Below are 17,317 nucleotides of genomic sequence, written 5' to 3'. Positions count from 1 at the left end.
TCTGGATGGAACACTATGTCGCTTGTGTCCAATACCTTCGCGATGCAATTTTTAGCCGTATTTATTATCATCTTCCTAGGGTGTTTCGATTCGTAATTTATTAATCTTCCGGAAGACGTGGGCTTTTGGTACCAATCCAAGTTTAAAAATAAAATTTTCTAATCAGGGCTGTTAAAAATTTTTATATTCTAACGAATTTTGGGAAGTTCCTGCTAATTATTTCGTAGTCTCTGTACACGTTCGAATCTCTGAACTGTCGAATAAATAACTCAAATATTCAGTGTAATAAAACGTTCTTTATTTAGTCTACTTTGGGAGTGGTACTTCACAATTATCGTGCACTTCACTATAGCGTGTTGAAATGAAAACTGATTTCTGATTATTCAGCTTGCGCTGCTTTTATACTCTCGGTTATCTCGTTTGTCCATTTCTCTTAAGGTCAAGAAGTTTCACGAGTATACCTCTTCTAGAATAATTGTATCTCATGTTTGGTTATTAACTATATACATGTATATCTGTAGTTTATGTTTTTCTTCTAGCTATGTGTATGCGTGTGTATGTGTGAGTACCAGCTTTTGCTCTTAGCTGATGATAACGTGATGTGCGATTGTTTCTCTTTCTCCTTAGCTCTTATTTGCTGAATATATATGTGTATGTGAAATAATCTCTTCGCTTCAAGCTGCTGGTTATGTGTATGAAATATTCTTCGTTGCCTTCTATGTATGTGTGTAGGTGGCTTACTGCTGTTGTGCTTATTTACTAACAGCATAGTGATGTTAGAAATGCTAATATATATATTCGCCACATTAAAATGCAAATCACATACATACACACATGTACACTGAAACTTTTTTATATTGAAAAAAAAAAATAAATAAAAATTATTTTAAATATTTAAGGAATTTTGATGGTCCCCTTTAAAATAAAATTTGAATTAAAATATTTCTCAGTGCTACCATATTTTCAAAAAAATTTTGGTTAGTGTTGTGTTGTTAGTGTAAATATGAATGTCATACCGACGTGCCTTGGCTTCATATTGAAGTGCGCTTTTTGCGTTTTTCATATGAAGTTCAGGCACTTTCATATAAATCGAATTTATATGTGAGGGCATATGGGAATGCTGTGAAAAATTTTTTTTATATTCAAAATGCGAATTTGTATCTAAGCCTATTCTTCAGAGCAAATCAAAACCAAAAGTGCTATAAATGTAAAGACATGCTGGATCATTTCCTCCTCCAACACGCACCTCCCACATCTACCATCACTGACCAAGCCTAATTTAAAGACATGTGACGACAGATGGGACAGTCTAGTCATAATACCCGTCATGAGTCTACAGTCCTCTCTTTTTAAGGATAGAAGCAACATTGTTATTCTAAGGTTGTAAGACCTACACATAAACATCGACACTTTACAGCCCCGCGCTTGCACCCACACATTTTTCCCGCTTGGTTGATCATATGCACCTCTCGTCTTCTCTTAATCTCGCCCAATTTAATTGGGACGTCTACGGAGCCAGCTTCAAGGGATGCGCCCTTTTTAGCTAGTTCATCCGCTTTTTCATTCCCATATACCCTGGGACCCAATACAGATGTATTCTTTTCCCTTGTCCGATTCTTTCCAGGGATTGCTTACATTGTAACATGGATTTAGATGCTGTGCTATGCGAGATTATTGCCTTATTTGCTGCTTGGCTGTCAATATAAAAGTTAAAACGGCTGCAGTTTAAGCTACTCTCTTCCAGTGTTTCTAGTGCTTTGGTTACGGCTAATACTTCCGCTTGAAAAAAGCTTCAGTGATCTGGCAGCTTGTGGGATCTGTTAATTTCCGGATCAGCACAATATACCCCAGACCTTACTCCTTCCACTACTTTGGAACCATCTGTGTTCACGAATGTTATAGTAAAAATATTAATAATCCAACTTAGGTCCGGCTTTCCAGTGCGAGTTAATAGTACAGTTAAACTCAACTAGAATTTACACTTGACATTGATGCTAAAGTTCTATTTTTTAAAGCGAATTTAAGCCATTTTTGAGGGTTAACCTTTATCTTACCCTGCCACTATGGTATTTTGCATATGATTTTACTCCTAACCTTAGTTAAAGGAGCGAAAAGAGCAAGCTTAAACTCGAATTAACTTAAACTAGCACTGAGACCCCGTCCTTAATGTTTAAGCTTATGAAAAATACGATTCATCGCATAGTTAACAAGTAAGGAAGGCTAAGTTCGGGTGTAACCAAACATCACATACTCAGCTGGCAGCTTTGGAGACAAAACAAGGGAAAATCACTATTTAGCAAAATGAACCTAGGATAAACCTGGAATGTGTTTGTATGACATGAGTTTCAAATGGAAGGTATTCAAGAGTATTTTAAAAGGGAGTGGGCTATAGTTCTATAGGACGCCATTTCGGGATATCGCCATAAAGGTGGACCAGGGGTGACTCTAGAATGTGTTTGTACGATATGGGTATCAAAATAAAGGTATTAATGAGGGTTTTAAAAGGCAGTGGACCTTAGTTGTATATGCGAGGGCGTTTTCGAGATATCGACCAAAATGTGGGCCAGGGTGACCCAGAACATCATCTGTTGGATACCGCTAATTTATTTATATATATAATACCTGCCAAGATTTCAAGGGTTTTTTATTTCACCCTGCAGAACTTTTTCATTTTCTTCTACTTAATATGATAGGTGTCACAACCATTTTACAAAGTTTTTTTTAAGTTATATTTTGCGTCAATAAATCAATCCAATTACCATGTTTCATCCCTTTTTTCGTATTTGGTATAGAATTATGGAATTTTTTTCATTTTTCGTAATTTAAGTGGGCGTGTCACAGTCGGATTTCGGCCATTTTTTATACCAATAGAAAGTGAGTTCAGATTAGTACGTAAAGTAGTAAAAACTGGGCGTGGCTTCAACCGATTTCGCCCATTTTCACAGAAAACTGTTACCGTCATAGAATCTATGCACCTGCCAAATTTTACAAGGATTGGTAAATTTTTGTTCGACTTATGGCATTAAAAGTATTCTAGACAAATTAAACGAAAAAGGGCGGAGCCATGTCTATTTTGAAATTTTCTTTTATTTTGGTATTTTGTTGCACCATGCCATTGCTGGAGTTGAATGTTGACATAATTTACTTATATACTGTAAAGATATTAAATTTTTTGTTAAAATTTTACTTTAAACATTTTTTTTTAAAGTGGGCGTGTTCTCCATCCAATTTTCTTAATTTTTATTTAGCACGCATATAGTAATAGGAGTAACGTTCCTGCCAAATTTCATCACGATATCTTCAGCGACTTCCAAATTACAGCTTGGAAAACTTTTTAATTACCTTCTTTTAAAAGTGGGCGGTGCCACGCCCATTGTCCAAAATTTTACAAATTTTCTATTTTGCGTCACAAGTTCAACTTACCTACTAAATTTCATCGCTCTATCCGTCTTTGGTAATTAATTATCGCACTTTTTCGGTTTTTCGAAATTTTCGATATCGAAAAAGTGGGCATGGTTGTAGTCCGATTTCATTCATTTTAAATAGATCTGAGATGATCGCCCAGGAACCTACATACCAAATTTCATCAAGATACCTCAAAATTTACTCAAGTTATCGTGTTTACGGACGGACGGACGGACATGGCTAAATGAATTTTTTTTTTCGCCGTTATGCGCACAAAGTTAATATACTCTGTGAGCTCTGCTCAGCTATAGCAATATTTGAACTCAATAATAGCCTGACTAGTGAAAATATATTTATAAGCTACAAGTATAGAAAAAACAAGTAAAGGTGTGTAAGTTCGGGTGTAACTGAATATTATATACTCAGCGTGAGCTCCAATTGTACATTTGATTTCAGATAAATTACTTTTCTTCATAACACGTGGCACCGCCCGTTTAAAAAAATGTCTCCCCATTTCCTCTTACAATAAAACTTGATAAGTGAAATATCATTGATTCAAAACTATTTTTTGCTAAGTTATAGCTTATTTTATTCGTCCACGTCCCTTTTGAAAATATTTTATATAAAAGTGGGCATGGTCCTTAACCGATTTCGTTGATTTTTCTTCAAAGCATTCCTTATAGTAAAGGTCGAATCTTGTTACGATAGGTTTAACGATTTTTGATTTATCATAAATAATATTTGTAAAATAATTTTATCAAAAGTGGGCGGTGCCACGCCAATTTAAGAAAAATTTTTTTTCAAATATTTATGAAGACTCTCAATATCAGTCCTCACGTCAAATTTCAATATTCTAGGTGTATTATTTACTAAATAATCAGGTCTTTGTGTTTTCCAAAATGTTATATATATAACAAAAAGTGGGCGGTGTTATCATCCGGTTTCGCTCGTTTTCAATACCAATCTATTCTGGGTCAAGATAAGCTCGTGTGCCAAATTTGGTGACGATACCTCAACATTTACTCAAGTTATCGTGTTAAGGGACGAACGGACGGACGGTCGGACATGGCTCAGTCATATTTTTTTTCGATACTGATGACTTTTATGTATGGAAGTCTATATCTATCTCGATTCCTTTATACCTATACAACCAACCGTTATCCAATCAAAGTTAATATACTCTGTGTGCAAAGAACGCTGAGTATAAAAACAACTAATTTAGAATTTGCAAAAATGTCGCCCAGTTAATGTAGCTACCGCAGAAAAGAAGAAACAAAAACATTTTAGAACGGAAATGCCTAAAATTCTAAAGGATCGTAAAAATCATATAAGTTAACAAATTCAACCAAAAAGCACGAGTGAATGAGTGAATGGAATATCAATACAAAAAGGGAAAAGCTGCATCTTTATAACAACTTCATATAAATATTTATATGTACAATTTAAAAAGTAGTATTGCAGACGTTACTGCAAAAGTAATTAATAAGGTAAGTTTGTTGTACAAAGTCGTTATATTATATAATTCAGTTTCTGCAAAGCCGGAACGGGCATAATTCAGTGTTTCAAACTGCTTAACCCTTTCCGTCCCATGGTAGTCATATGGCTACCAAATTAAATTCTTCATAAAAAAAATAAAACAAATGCTGAAAGGTAACACTGCCAAACTGATTTCGCTGCAAATAATTCTAGCTTAACATTTTGAGTATTGCTAAGTTTTGACAGATGTTTAGCGGCCTACCCTTGCTTTACCTTAGGCTAGTTTATTGCCTTTTTATTAACAAAATATACGCAAATTCCTTATCTCTTCTTATATATTTCCGTTTTAGGTAATTCCGTATAAGTTAAATCCTCAAAAATACAATCTATATAAATAAATCGATAAATAAACCTTTATATTTTTATCTATCACTAGCAGGCCCGGCAGACGTTATTCTGCCCTAAATTTGGTCTATCTGCATACATTCTAATCAGCTTTTTCCGTCTAACTGGGACCTCGACCCTCTACCATTTTTCCTAATCTTTGTATTCACTCCTCCCTCCGTATTTTTCGCTTCATCTATCTCCATCTTCGTCTCACTCTCTCTCTTTATCAGTCTTTTCTCCTTCTCTCTTTTCTCTTCTCTCAAGTTTTTCTCATTCTTCTTCTCACTGAGAGCTTTTCATGGCAGAAATACACTCGGAGCGCTTGCCAAACACTGCCGATGGGCGGCCGCGCTTAGAAAAATTTTCTTCTAATTGAAACACCTTATTTCTAAAATTTTGATGTTGTTTTGCGCGGGGCGTGCTGGGTTCATGCGGTGTGGTAGGCGGAGCACGCTACCATCACACCACGGTGGCCACCAATGCGAGTGATACTTGCACAAATAAGTGCCTACTTTTGGGAGTATCTCAGATATATGAATGTGTTTGTGCGTTGCTCTCCGTTGCTTGTATGGACATACAGTTATGTGAAAAATAATAGGGACAGAGCTGCAACAAAACTTCATTTCAGTAGATTCCAAGTATGCCGAGCAAACTCTTTCCAACTAACTGCGTATTATTTTTACTCAGTCTTAACAAAAACAAATACCGTTTGAAAAAACTAAATTATTTTCACATATTTAAAAAAATAAATAAAAAAATAACTGAATACAAATTTGTTTATTTTTTTTGTCTCATATTGTTATTTTTTATCTCGAACAAGAAGTGTCCTTACTTTTTTTCACATGTCAAAATCTAAAGTTGCAATAAAAATGAAAATAAGAAATAACAGGTTGCCAAATCTGGACAAAACTATTCAAAAACCTGTTTTCCAATTTATTCGCAATAAATTAGTACAGTTAACACCGCTTGAATTTTTCACGTTTTTGAATCTGCATCAGATTCAGAACCAGCATGCTGCTGTCCTTATTATATTTCACATAACTGTATGTGTAGACATAATGATTAATTTGGTTATGTGCATACAAGTCACTGCTCAGTATCGGCTTAGAGATGATAGTATCTCTTAGTGTTGCTAATATTCGTCACAATATATAAAAACGAATCGTGGTCAGTGTACGTTCAGATGCTTAAAATTTTAAAACTACTGTACCGACTTTTATAAAATTTTGTAGGTATATTGTCTAGGTACCCGAACAGGCTAAAGGCTATATTTCATACCGCTGGGTGGCTACGGTCTTGAGACCAAAAGGTGGTCCCGGGTACCACTAGAATGTGTTTATATAATATGGATATCGAATGAAAGCTGTTGATGTGGGCATTGGTAAAGAGTATTTTTTATACCGCTGATTGACAAGAAGCAACAATAAGGTTAAAAACATGTTATCAAGCAATATTTCATGCAATTACTTCACGGGTATGGGATTAACCATGCTATTTTATATTTGAAAAATTTCTTTCCACGTGGTAAATCTCATGCTCGCGTATTACACACAGTGTTGAATAGCAGCAAATCTCGATTACAGATGTCGCCCGCTCATGCTATAATATTCGTAGATGGCATTATATGACTAGCAGGAACTTTCAACTACCGAATGACAGATGTCGCCCGCTTATAACGCTATTTATTGTTATTGGCGGCATTGGGGTGAAGTTTTGACTAACAGCAATTTCCGATTACCGAATTACAAATGTCGCCCGAGTTGAATACCAGTACTAAGTAGATTAGCACAGGGGAGATATTGGAGTTACTTAAAATTCCATCGCAAAAAATCTCCAAAAAAAAATCAAGTGCGCCGAAAAGTATGCAGCATTTAATACCATGTAGTCATAAGCGATAATAGCCTAACTTCTATTACTTAGGTGTTATTTGCTATCGACCAAATGGTACTAAATATTGCATGCTTTTCTGCGCACTTGATTTTGTTTTAGAGATTTTTGGCGATGGAATTTTAACTAAGCGAAAATTGGAATTTGGTGGCAGGCTCGGTATCAACTCTATAACTCAACACCGCTCAGAGTTACGCAGCCTTACTTTATTCTTTTACATAAATATATAACCTAAATTATTAGCAGTCATAAATTTCTAACCAAAATTTTGGGCAAAACGAAGTTTGCCAAGGTCAGCTAATGTATTATGTTTTATACTGTCATCGGCCTCTGAATTAAGCTTGAAATTTCAAATATCCAGCTCATCGAGAAGTTAGTTAAAAGCCGATTTCAAATTTCCAAATGCTCATCGAATTATTTCGCTCCGTGCGCCACCTAACCCATTTTTCCTCCTTTAGTTGCATAGTCTCGATGTCTTAACCTATGTGTGAAGTTTTACGTAGCTCAATGAGAAGTTACTTACAAATAGATCGCAAAATTTGTAATGAATATGCGGACAAACATTCAACCGATTTAATATAAATGAAATAAAAATTCAAATGGTTTTGGGTGCGTTAGTATGTATCGCGGACAGGACAAAGTCTGCTGCGTACTCTAGTTCTAATACACTGAAAGAAAAAGACGTTAATTCGTAATTGACCGTTTTAGTAGTCAAATGAAAAAAAAAAAAAAAAATTGTTGCGACAGCTTTGTTGAAAGTACCTATCCGAAGAGATTTAAGGCCGAACTTCTCTTCCAATTTGCGCCGTGCTACTTTTTAATTTTTCTTGCAAATTGGCGGGACGCGACCTAATTGGTTTATGCCGACTCCGAACGGCATCTGCAAGGCATATTAGTTTTCACTGAGGGCATTTAATGGCAGAAATACACTCTGAGTGCTTGCCGAACACTGCCGAGGAGCGACTCCGCTTAGAAAATTTGTCTTCTAATTGAAAAAGATTGTTTCTAAAATTTTGATGTTGCTTTTCCCGGGGTGTGAAGCCAGGGTCTTCGGTGTGGTAGGCGGAGCATGCTACCATCACACCACGGCGGCCGCCATATAAATACCTAAATATGTGAATACATAAATACGCATGCTTGCTACATATACATACATATGAATATAGAAATGAAAATAGTAGTCACAAAAGTGATTCTCAATTCTTTCAGTTGCAGCTCAGCCCATTCTCAATTTCTTATCTCGCATGTAGTTGCCACACTTGATTGTTTCGAACAAAACTTGTAGTATAAATGTTTGACTTAACATTTTAAGAAGAGAACTTGTAAGTTATAGAAAAGTAAAGAATCAAATCGCAGGAAGGTAATTCACCAGTGGAGTAACTTTACATGTAAATCGGCAAGTTAAATTTTCATAACACTTTCAGTTGAAACGATTCCAAAACAACTCAAACTTTTATTTTGTCGGAAACATCAACACTAAAAAAGGATGTTTTTTATTATCTTAATAGATTCGATCGCGTGAGTGAAAATTCATAAAACTTGAACGAAATGTTATTAACTTTGGCAAAATTCTGTTCGTTCAAGCAATACTTTTGCAAAAAGAGGGCGCATTTTTGCATTTCGCTTGGACGAGAAGTTGCAAAATTGTGCGCGATAAATAGGTGTCCCGGTATCTCATAATTTTGTGCACACTAAATTCAAAAAAGGGGTTTTTCGTTTTGTATTGATAACTGAAAAACTAGTTGTTTGTTTGTTGTTTTCCCATTTTGTGTGTTTTTTCGATTTGATGGTTTTCTTATTTTGGTGTTTTTTTAACAAGTGGCACCATCGTCATAAGTACAAAGTAGAGAGCACAGTGAGCGTAAAATTCTCTTTGAAATTTGCTCATGTATTGACAGTTGATCGCCGTTGAAATGACCTGTAAGATCAGGTGTGTTAACAGAAAAATCAGTTAGTTTGGAATCTGTCAATTTTAGCAAATTTTGTTAACTTAAGAGCGACAATTTCTTTTCTGTTGAAATGACTAAACTAATTTGTTCGCTTGACAAAGAACTCGGTCGAATTAACCATAATTCGATTGATTGCACCGAATCTCCGTTAAGTCAAGAACAACAGAACCGATTTGTTGATTTTACTAGCACCATTTCTTTCAGTGTACTATCTTGTTTAATATCACCACTGTTACATATGAAGATATATTATTTATTGAGCTTTCTATTTAATATGCAAATTTGCATGCATTTCTATTAACCGCATTGACGTATTCTTTTTGAAATATTCTCTTTAAAGGCACACCCACATGTCCTTTTTGCAATAACAAAAATAAACGAACTAATCAAAATCGTCATAAATGCATCCTTGAAGCAATCGATGAGTTCTTAGGCAAAGGTCTATTTTAATATCATTGGAATCTCGTGCACATGCATATACGAGTATGATATACAAAAAAGTACAAAGATAAACATAGGTGCAAATGTATGTGTTCACGATAAAAATATGCGGTTATATGCAAAAATTATACTACCCTATGTAGGTGTTGTGAAGTGCAAAAGTGCAAAAGTACAAAAATGCACGTGTGTACACTTTGATCCCACACAAGCATATCCACTTACGCACTTATGTTCTGCTGAATGTATGTATGTACGGATGTAAGTGTGGCCTACACATGCGCCCAATCTTACAAGATACAATTATAAGTGATCTACTTACGTACTTATTAAACACATGCACACTTATTTACTTGCAAAATAAATCCATTTGTATAAAATTGTTAAAATTAAGTATGTTTATACAAATAAGTAGATGTATTGGAATTAACTGATAGCTGAGTGCCAAGCAAGAACATAACAGACGGCAAATAGATATAAATATATATCATAAACAAATCAGCAAGGATCCTGCATTCCGGAATTGTTGTATTTGTAATCGAATTTGAAAAAAAAAAATTTGATGACGTAGCGCTTTTTAAGTTTTTCGATTTATTACATTTCTCTCATATTTCGCTACCAGTGTTCGGAGTATTTAAAACTGTTACCTGAGTAAACGACTACGGCGGAGTAAAAATAAAATTTTCGGAGTATATTTTTTTTCTTTTTGAAAGCGGGCGAACAACTAACATCAAATTGATTTGGTGGCTTGGCATTCCCTTCGATTGTGTTTTCGTCATGAAAAGTTTCTCAGCAAAAAAGTTATCTGCCTTATCAGATGTACATGGAGTCGGCCTAAAACGTGTAGGATTACGAAATAATGCTCCCATTAGCACATAACATTCTGGAAGAAAAGTGGGCTCTATCTTGCCGGATATATATCGCGAAAAATATTATTATTATTTTTGGTTTATCATACATTTTTCATACTCTTTTAATGACAGAAGGTTTCAAGACCGGGGAAGATTCCGGTAGGAATGATAATGGCGACCTGGTAACTGACGTACAGAGTGTGGGGGAAGACGAACCCGATACCCCGATTGCCGATGATGAAAAACACGCTCTGGCATCCAACTTTGGCGAAGTGAGAATGGTAATATTACGGCTAAAAAATCACAAGGTGCCAAGTAATGACGGGATACCCGTCGGGCTGTTCTAACATGGAGGCGAAGAGCTGGTAAAAGATAAAGATGCAAAAAAAAAGTGGGTCTTGCAGTAAATGTGGACAAGACGAAGTACTTGCTGTCATCGTGGCCTTTGTAGCCACATCACTGTTGACGGATTCAAAATTGGAGACTGTGAAGGATTTCATCTATTTGGGAAGCAGCATTAAAAGCAAAAACAATGTCGGCCTAGAAATCAAACGGAGAATAACTCTTGCCAACAATTGCTTATTTAAGCAATTGAAAAGTAAAGTCCTGTCTCGACGAACAAAATTCTCGATCTATAAGTCACTCATCATAACTGTCCTGATGTATGGCTCGAATGATGAAAGGTGTCGAGAAAAGATGAGATGGCTTTTGGAGTATTCGAGAGAAAAGTTCTCCGGAGGATTTATAGTCCTATCCGTGATGTCGACGGCGAGTATCGAAGGAGGTATAATGATGAGCTATATGAGCTTTTCACAGATATGACGATAGTGCAGCAAATAAAAACAGAAAGCTTCGCTAGCTAGGTCATGTTATGCGGATGAACGAATACGCTCCGGCAGTTTGGAAACATAGGAAAGAGAAGAACTTCACTGAGTTTAGAAAGACAGTTGGAGGAAACTTTGACCTCGCTTGATGCTCCCAATTGGCGACTGTCATCGCAACACAGGGTTAGCTGACCTCACTGACTCAACGTACTTCATTTTTATATAAAACTTCAAAAAGACCAGTATGATGAATTTAGGCAGGATTTACAGATCGCGCCCGGGCACATTTTTTGCTTGCATTTTACTCCTTCTATTCTGATTCCATACGAAAAATGTGAACAAACATGTCTTAAGACACGAACAATCATTTCGTCCAATCGTTACTTGTAAACTATCAGCTTGCATATGCATTGAAAACTTCAACCAAAAGATATTAGGTAGTAATACTATTTAGTTTTCAACTCGACCCAAATAAACCTTTAAGATAAAAAAATGTAGTAGGAGGTAAGAGCGGAGCAAAATACTCCGATTGGTATAAAGTCTGAACACTGCGTCAGCAATAAAACATGTTGTCAAAAGCGTGACGTCACGCCGAGAAATTTATTTCCCAGCCAACTATGATTTTTTTGCTCTCTAATTTTTTAATGCGGGATCTGTTTATTGGTTCATGAATAAATATTTTTTATTCGAGTATCAATATGAGCAAAAAAGCTCAACGTGACGTATGAGTAACTTTTTTCGCCTTAGCGTTTTCCATATATCGTTAGCTTAATGTGAAAATGTGCTAAGTCACTTTTTTTTTGAAAAATTTTATTTTAATGCAGTTTTAAAACTGAATTTAAAATACATCGATCACAAGAAAAAAATATTTTAATTTTTAATTTTTACGTGCTGTTTGCAATGATGTGTAAATGTGCTAAGTCGTCAAATGTTCAAAAAAATGTGCTAAGTCAACCAGTCAATAATATCAATCTGAATTACTAGTTATTTCTTTGTGCGCGCATTTTATTTACTTATTTAATTCATTCGGTGTAAAGTACATGCTTTGTTGTTGTTGTTGTTGTATTAACGATAAAAACACTCCCCGAAGGCTTTGGGCCGATTTTGATGGTCGTTTGCCGCATATTTATTTATTTATTTATTTATTTTACTATTAAGGTACTAGTCCGACCATCTCGGGAACGATTTATGTGACCACATGAAACCTCCTAGGCCATTCCGTCCTCCCCACCCCCTAGTTCCATGAGGAACTTGGAGTCGCCAGATCCTCGGCTGTCAATGAAACAGAATTCGCCACGGGTAGGTGAGGTTGGCAGTTGGGTTGGAGAAGCTATATATTGCGCTGGGAACCACTTGAGAGGGTTGCCTACACAACCCCTTGAAATTGGATTCACCCAGTTGAGACATACCTTTGGTGTATGATAAATGCTTTGCGCTGACCATAATCTACTTCAATTCTTACATGTCATGTTAGTTTGTTACAGACTAGTTAAAAATAGAAAACAATTCAAGCTTAAACTTATATAAGCTGTTATTAAAATTAAGAACACTACTGAATCGATCTACTAGATGTATAGTCCTAGTTATAGGTTCATTCATAGCATAATTCATTTTATTAGTTATTTAGATAAATAATCTATTATGCCGAAGATCACGCAGTGGAATATATGGAATGAACAAAGTAGATAAATCAGAGCAATTCGTGCTAAAGTTTATTACATTATAGGCCAGCGTGAGTGAGATTCAAGTTGTTCTGTCATGCAAAGCCTGAAGGCCAAGCAATTTGCATCTGCTGGTATATGATGGGAGGCCGTCTGACCAGTGAAGCATACGTAAAGCAATTTTTGTAAACATTTTTTGAACTTTCTCAATTTTATAGGAGTTAGATTCATAGAAAGGATTCCATATTATTGAGCAATATTCAAGACGACTTCTGACCAAGGATATATAAAGTGCCTTCAAGGTCATATGCTCCTTAAAGTCACTGGTGTTACGTCTACTGAACCCAACTATTGCAACAAATTTTGAAACAACTAAGTCAATGGTACTAGAAAAAGAGAGTTTGGAGTCAAAAATTACACTCAAGACTTTACTCTCTTGACAACGATTAAGAGATTTAGTATTTAGTTAGTAGATAAAGTATGTGGCAGTTGTCTTTTTGGAATAAGACACAACACAGCATTTGTTTGAATTTAAATATAAATTATTGTCTGCGCACCATCCGGCAAAAGAGTTCAGATCAGAACCGTTAGAAATAGTTTAACAAATAAATAGTAGTTTTTGTGAAATATATAGTTTTAGTGTTTTATTTCAATCACTAAAGGTGAAGAGTGATGGGAAAACATATTGAGTAAAAATTGCCAAGTCAGGAGAAAAATTTGTTATGAGTGCGGAAATTGTGCTAAGTCATAAAATAGCTGCTAGGTTGGCATACATGAGTTTTATTTATCTTTTTCAAAGCTTCTACACTCAAAAGCATTGCAATTAAGGTGTCCTCATTCACAGTTTTGAAAAAAGAAGGTTATGTCAAAAGTTATTCATTTTTTTTTCGTCTCCTGTAAAATTCGTAAAAGTTGACTTAGCACATTTTCACATTAAGCTAACGATATGTAATATTTCTACAGAGCTGTGCAGTAATGAATATGCTTGGTAATGGTAATTAGTCAATTATAAGTATAAGGTAATTAGACAAATTAATTATCAATTACAATTACATACTTTTTACTCGTAGTTGGTAATGTATACGTTTTTTTCAGTTCCTGATCAATTATTTAAAATACCTTCAATTACTTGTTTTCAATTATATCGTTATATCTACTATACTAAAAGGAACAAAAAGATTCAGATAATGGGATTTTGACGATTTTGAGATGCAGAATTAAGGCCCGTATCGTGTTATCAGGGCGGATTAAAGGAGGGGCTAGCAGGGGCTATAGCCCGGGCCCCAGCAGCGGGAGGGCACCGCGAGCTCGAACAAATGATATCCTATTACGTATTTGCGTATGCATGATTTAATTTTAATAAGATAATATAAGCAAGCACGTTCAAAGTTCGGACTATAGTAGTGTTACGAATATTAGCAAAACTAAGGGGAGCTGCCAACTCTAAGCCGATGCTAAAAAATGCCTTGCATGCACATCCATAGATCAATCATTATGTATCTACATAAACGAATAAAACAATATGTCTACACATATGTACGTACACGCAGCAGAGAAGAGATGCTCCCAAAAGTATGCAATTGTAATTGTTGAAGTGCCGCTCACAAATACACACATATGAGAAGCTATATACGTGCATCTGTAGTTATAATTATATGACGGCAACTAAGTAAATTCTGGAAGCGCCTAGAAGATGCCACGAGGAAATCACACAGTATAAAAGCACCAGCGGTAGAGGCGCTATAATCAGTTTCGATTCAGACGCTATCTAGCGAGCAATAGCAGTATTATTTTGATAGTAGAGTTTCATTTGAGATATCAATCAGTTTGGTTGTTAAGAAAGCTAGTTGCAAAGTATAAGTGTTATTATAAAGTACTTTAATAAAGGCCATTTTTCCATTATTCAATATTGGAGTTATTTATTCAACAGTTTAGTGATCGAACTTAGCAAAAGGGTAAATAAGAGGATTTGCAAGTAAATTCGTTACAGTAGGTATAACATGACATATACTCATTGTAATCCGAAGGCACTTGCTAAGATTATCGCAAAAACACCATCGGTGGCACTTGAAGGTTTACCGCAGAAGCCGGTCGAACGTCGAAGCATGTTTTAGTTCGCGCCATAGTTGCGGCGCTTCAGAAGGCGCCGCACCACTTCGATCGATTGATTTTGATAATTTGATAAGTGACTTTGCCAGGTCAAAATAAAGAAAAAAATATTTTTAATTGTATAATAATTTATAGTTTTTAATATATATGTAAGTACCATAGAAAAAATATTTGCGGGAATAAATTATAAAAATAATTATAACAGTTTTTGTTTATTAAAAAAAAAAGATCATATTTTGCTCCCTTTAAATGGGCCCCATATTCATTTTAGTCCCAGGCCTCGTAAATCTTAAATCCGCCCCTGCGTGTTATACGATCTGTTTATACAAGAATTCAGCTGGTTATCTCGTATTCCGAGATTCCTACATTATTTTACCTGAAATAACTAGACTATGTCTTGTTTTTTGGATTTCGAATATTGAAAGCATATTGTACTAGGAATATGGGAGTATAACATACTATATATCGCGTTATTTGTTTTCGAGATTTATTCATATAAAAAAGTATTGATTGCTTCATCTTTCATCAAACTTTGTCGGCTTGTTCTATCCAAAAATCTGCCATAAATTAGATCCTTTCGAATTGTTTGTTTTTTTTTTAATTTTTGTATGTCTTACCGTTTACACCAAATGTGAAGGCGCTCCTCAGTAGGCATTTGATTTTTAAACATATACATTAGACTGAGTCGATTTATCAACCGATATCGCGCCATCGATTTTTCGATAGAATTTTGAAAAAAATAATTTTCGAACCTGCGAAAAAAAATGGTCAAAGGGTAAATATTTCGACCAAAACACCCCCCAAAACACCAAAAATACTTTTTTTTTTTGGCTTTCGGAGAGTGTTTTGGTCGAAAAATCTACTCTTTCGCCATTTTTTTTCGCAGGCTCGAAAATAATTTTTTTGGGTATGCGTAGTGGAACTTTTTTTTCCTGAGGGCAAATCCTATCGAAAATCGATAGCGGGATATGGGTTAACTTTCGTTCATACAAATCGACCCAGGTTAATATACATACATATGCCCAAGTATGAGGGTAAGCAGCTTAATACTGTTTTCACACAGAAACTTAATGATCTCATTTCACCTGCTAATGAAATCGTAAATTTTTTGCTTTCACACAGAAGTAACTGCTCGATTAGTATGAAGGATGAGACAGACAATCATGGGGGAACGATACAAGGTGGGAGCATGGTGACATACCTACAAACAAAAAAAAATCCATGTAGTTGTAAATTCGATGGACAAATGTCGAAATCATACTGCGCCGGTAGTTGATGTATCAAATCAAATAAAAAAGGTTATAATCAGCTGTTCGATGCGGCCACCTTGTATCGTTCCGCCATGCAGACAATGACATTTGCTTTGACAAATGACATTTTTAAGCACTGAACACACCAAAACCTAAGAAGCGGAAACAGAAGCGGAACGCTACCAACAGAGTTGCATTGTGCTTTTGACTTCATTAGGCATTCGATTAGCTACTAATGAAATAATAATAGATTCGAATTTTGTAGGGAAAATTGAGCTCAATAAGCGTCTTAATGTAGAAAAATGCCTTTATTATTCAATAAGCCGTCTGTGTGAAAATAGCTTTAAATTGCATTTCTATATATTATTGCTACTTGAACATGCTGTATTTTTATATCTTTAAATATGTACATGTACATATGTTTATATGTATGATACAAAATTCTCATATCGACAGATGACAGAGCACAAATAACACTCACTTTCATAATGTAATAAAAGAAGAACAAAATGAAAATAAGACGAAGTAAAAATAAGAGCAAGTGGAGCTTTATAAACAACAAAAAGGGCTTAATTCGCCTTTATGCACACAAATGCACTTAAGCAATTTGCTTTCAAGTCGTTATAATATACAGGATTTTTTGTAATAATCGTATTACAATTTTGCACACTGAGAGAAAAGTCTAATATATTTCGCTTTTGATTTCAGTGCCGTGTACCATTATGCATCCGGTTGCAGCTTTGGTTCCAGTTTCTGCCCTGGAGACGGATTAATTTCGTTTTCGCTTTCAATTCTCCTGTTTCCATTACTTTCCTCCCACAACTTCCACATATTACGCCTAGACTTCCCTGTTGTTGTTGTTGTTGTAGCGTTAAGGAGACTCCCAGAAGGCCTTGGGGGATGCAGATCCAGTACGTTCCGGTAACAAGCACCATTAAGGCACCAGCCCGACCATCTCGTGAACGATTTAGTATGACCACATTGAACCTTCAAGGCCATACCGCCCTCCCACACCCTAGTTCCATTAAGAACTTGGGCTCACCAGAGCCTCGGCTTGTAAAGTAACAGGATTCGCCACGG

The 17,317-nt window shown here is 35.5% G+C and overlaps 1 protein-coding gene across 35 annotated transcripts in view; it reads left to right on the top strand.

Annotated features, from left to right (window-relative positions):
- Positions 1 to 17,317, top strand: part of GluClalpha (glycine receptor alpha 1) — a 182,633-nt gene that overhangs the window by 17,787 nt on the left and 147,529 nt on the right. For 28 of the 35 annotated variants that reach the window (XM_067756994.1, XM_067757005.1, XM_067756841.1 and 25 more), the window contains one exon: positions 4,650 to 4,892. The exons of 5 other annotated variants lie outside the window; for them this stretch is intronic. In XM_067756994.1, coding sequence (XP_067613095.1) covers positions 4,839 to 4,892 — 54 coding nt within the window. In that variant the 5' untranslated portion in view covers positions 4,650 to 4,838. Of the gene's footprint in view, positions 1 to 4,627; positions 4,893 to 17,317 lie in introns of all 35 variants that reach the window. 2 more of the 35 variants (XM_067756848.1, XM_067756722.1) reach the window with 2 other exon arrangements.

The sequence above is a fragment of the Eurosta solidaginis genome, chromosome 1 (assembly GCF_040869045.1).
Source record: "Eurosta solidaginis isolate ZX-2024a chromosome 1, ASM4086904v1, whole genome shotgun sequence".
NCBI classification, from domain to species: Eukaryota; Metazoa; Arthropoda; class Insecta; order Diptera; family Tephritidae; genus Eurosta; species Eurosta solidaginis.
The sequence above is the reverse complement of the archived record's forward strand: the minus strand, read 5'-3'. Positions and strand labels throughout refer to the sequence as shown.